At 52.9% G+C, this 1,365-nt stretch overlaps 1 protein-coding gene across 1 annotated transcript; it reads right to left on the bottom strand.

The window, feature by feature from the left end:
- LOC116465938 (class E basic helix-loop-helix protein 40) lies at positions 1-1,365 on the bottom strand. The gene has a single exon (XM_032148835.2). It carries the CDS (start codon positions 1,349-1,351, stop codon positions 707-709), a length of 645 nt encoding a protein of 214 aa, XP_032004726.1. The 5' UTR covers positions 1,352-1,365; the 3' UTR covers positions 1-706.

Raw genomic sequence — 1,365 nt, 5'->3', positions numbered from 1 at the left:
TGTACAAGGGGCCCATTTTCAGTTCCTTAGTAAGCTAATCACTACGAAAGCCTGAGTAGGGAACTACATTCTCTTTATTCCTCCGAGGCAGGGGTGGGGAGCAGACCTGCGGAAACCTCCCCAAACCACTACCGTGCTATGCCAGTGCCTGCTACCTCACCATGTTAGCAGAAAGCTCGGTCTGACTGCTCTCTCCCCGTCGTCTGGTGAGTCACGTCGACAATAAAGGCAAAAGGGTGGGGTCCTAACAGCTGGTTGGGAGCTGAGCCCTGGAAAGCCCTCTTTTGAAAGTACCTTCTGATCAAAAGCCACAGACCCAGCTCCCAAACTGAAGAGTGACTCACAGACCAAGACTTTGAAGCTTTTGAAAATCCAGCTGATGTGTATCAAAGGGGGCTATTCTCTGGGTGGGGAAAAGCCCAGACGTCTGCTACAATCTCCCCCAAGTCTCCTGATGTCAAGCAATCCTTCGTGACTTCCCTATGCCAAAAGGAGCTTTAAAGTCCTATACCAACACGCAGGCACACATGTGCACGCACACGCACATACATACATACACACACACACACCCTGAATCTTCTCTCCATGCCTCAGATTATCTCAGTGTACACAATGCAACAATCTCGCAGCATTCACAAAAACTTTTTTGTTGTTTTTTAGGAAGTAGCGAGGAAGGAAAGCAAAGCAGCAGGATCCCCTAGAGAGTTTAGTCTTTGGTTTCTAAGTTTAAAGGGGGGATCGGCTTCAGAGCTTGGAGCAAGACAGAAGAGTCGACGGACGGATGAGCTGGCAAGGGAGAGGGGAGTCTCTGGGGCATGAGCAAGGGAGCCGAGATCTTGTCTGGGTTCATGAAGCTAGAGAGGGCTGCGGCAGAGGCGTTGAGGCCTGGGTATAGCACTGGCACTGAGGTGGGATACCAGCACTTCTCCAGCATGGGCAGGTAGGCAGTCGCTGAAGGTGGGATCAGGTAGAAGGGCAGGCAGAAAGGAGGCTGGTGTGGGTGTGGGCCCAGGAACGGGGAGCTGATCAGGTCACTGCTAGTGAAATGGCCTTCATCATCCGAAAGCTGCATCCGGTTCTTTTTCGTGGGGGGTTCTTCGGATTCTTGCTTAATTGCGCCGATCCTTTCTCCCATGGTGAACCTGCGTCCGTGGTCACTTTTGAAGCACGGCTGCTCACTGCGCAAGTCGCCCTTCTCCGATTCTCCTCCATAGCCACTGTCTGTGTCCGTGTCGCTGCCGCTCTGCTCCCCACTCGAGTGAGCGAAAGTCCGCTGGATGACTGGCACGCAGTTTTTCCCAGGACCTTCCGAGCCTTTGGCCGGAGAGCTGGGTTTTTCCTTGAAGTCCATCACTTTGGGAGCTG

Source organism: Hylobates moloch, unplaced genomic scaffold, assembly GCF_009828535.3.
Source record: "Hylobates moloch isolate HMO894 unplaced genomic scaffold, HMol_V3 SCAFFOLD_14886, whole genome shotgun sequence".
NCBI lineage: Eukaryota > Metazoa > Chordata > Mammalia > Primates > Hylobatidae > Hylobates > Hylobates moloch.
Note: the sequence above shows the minus strand (reverse complement) of the source record. Positions and strands in the feature narration are given on the sequence as shown.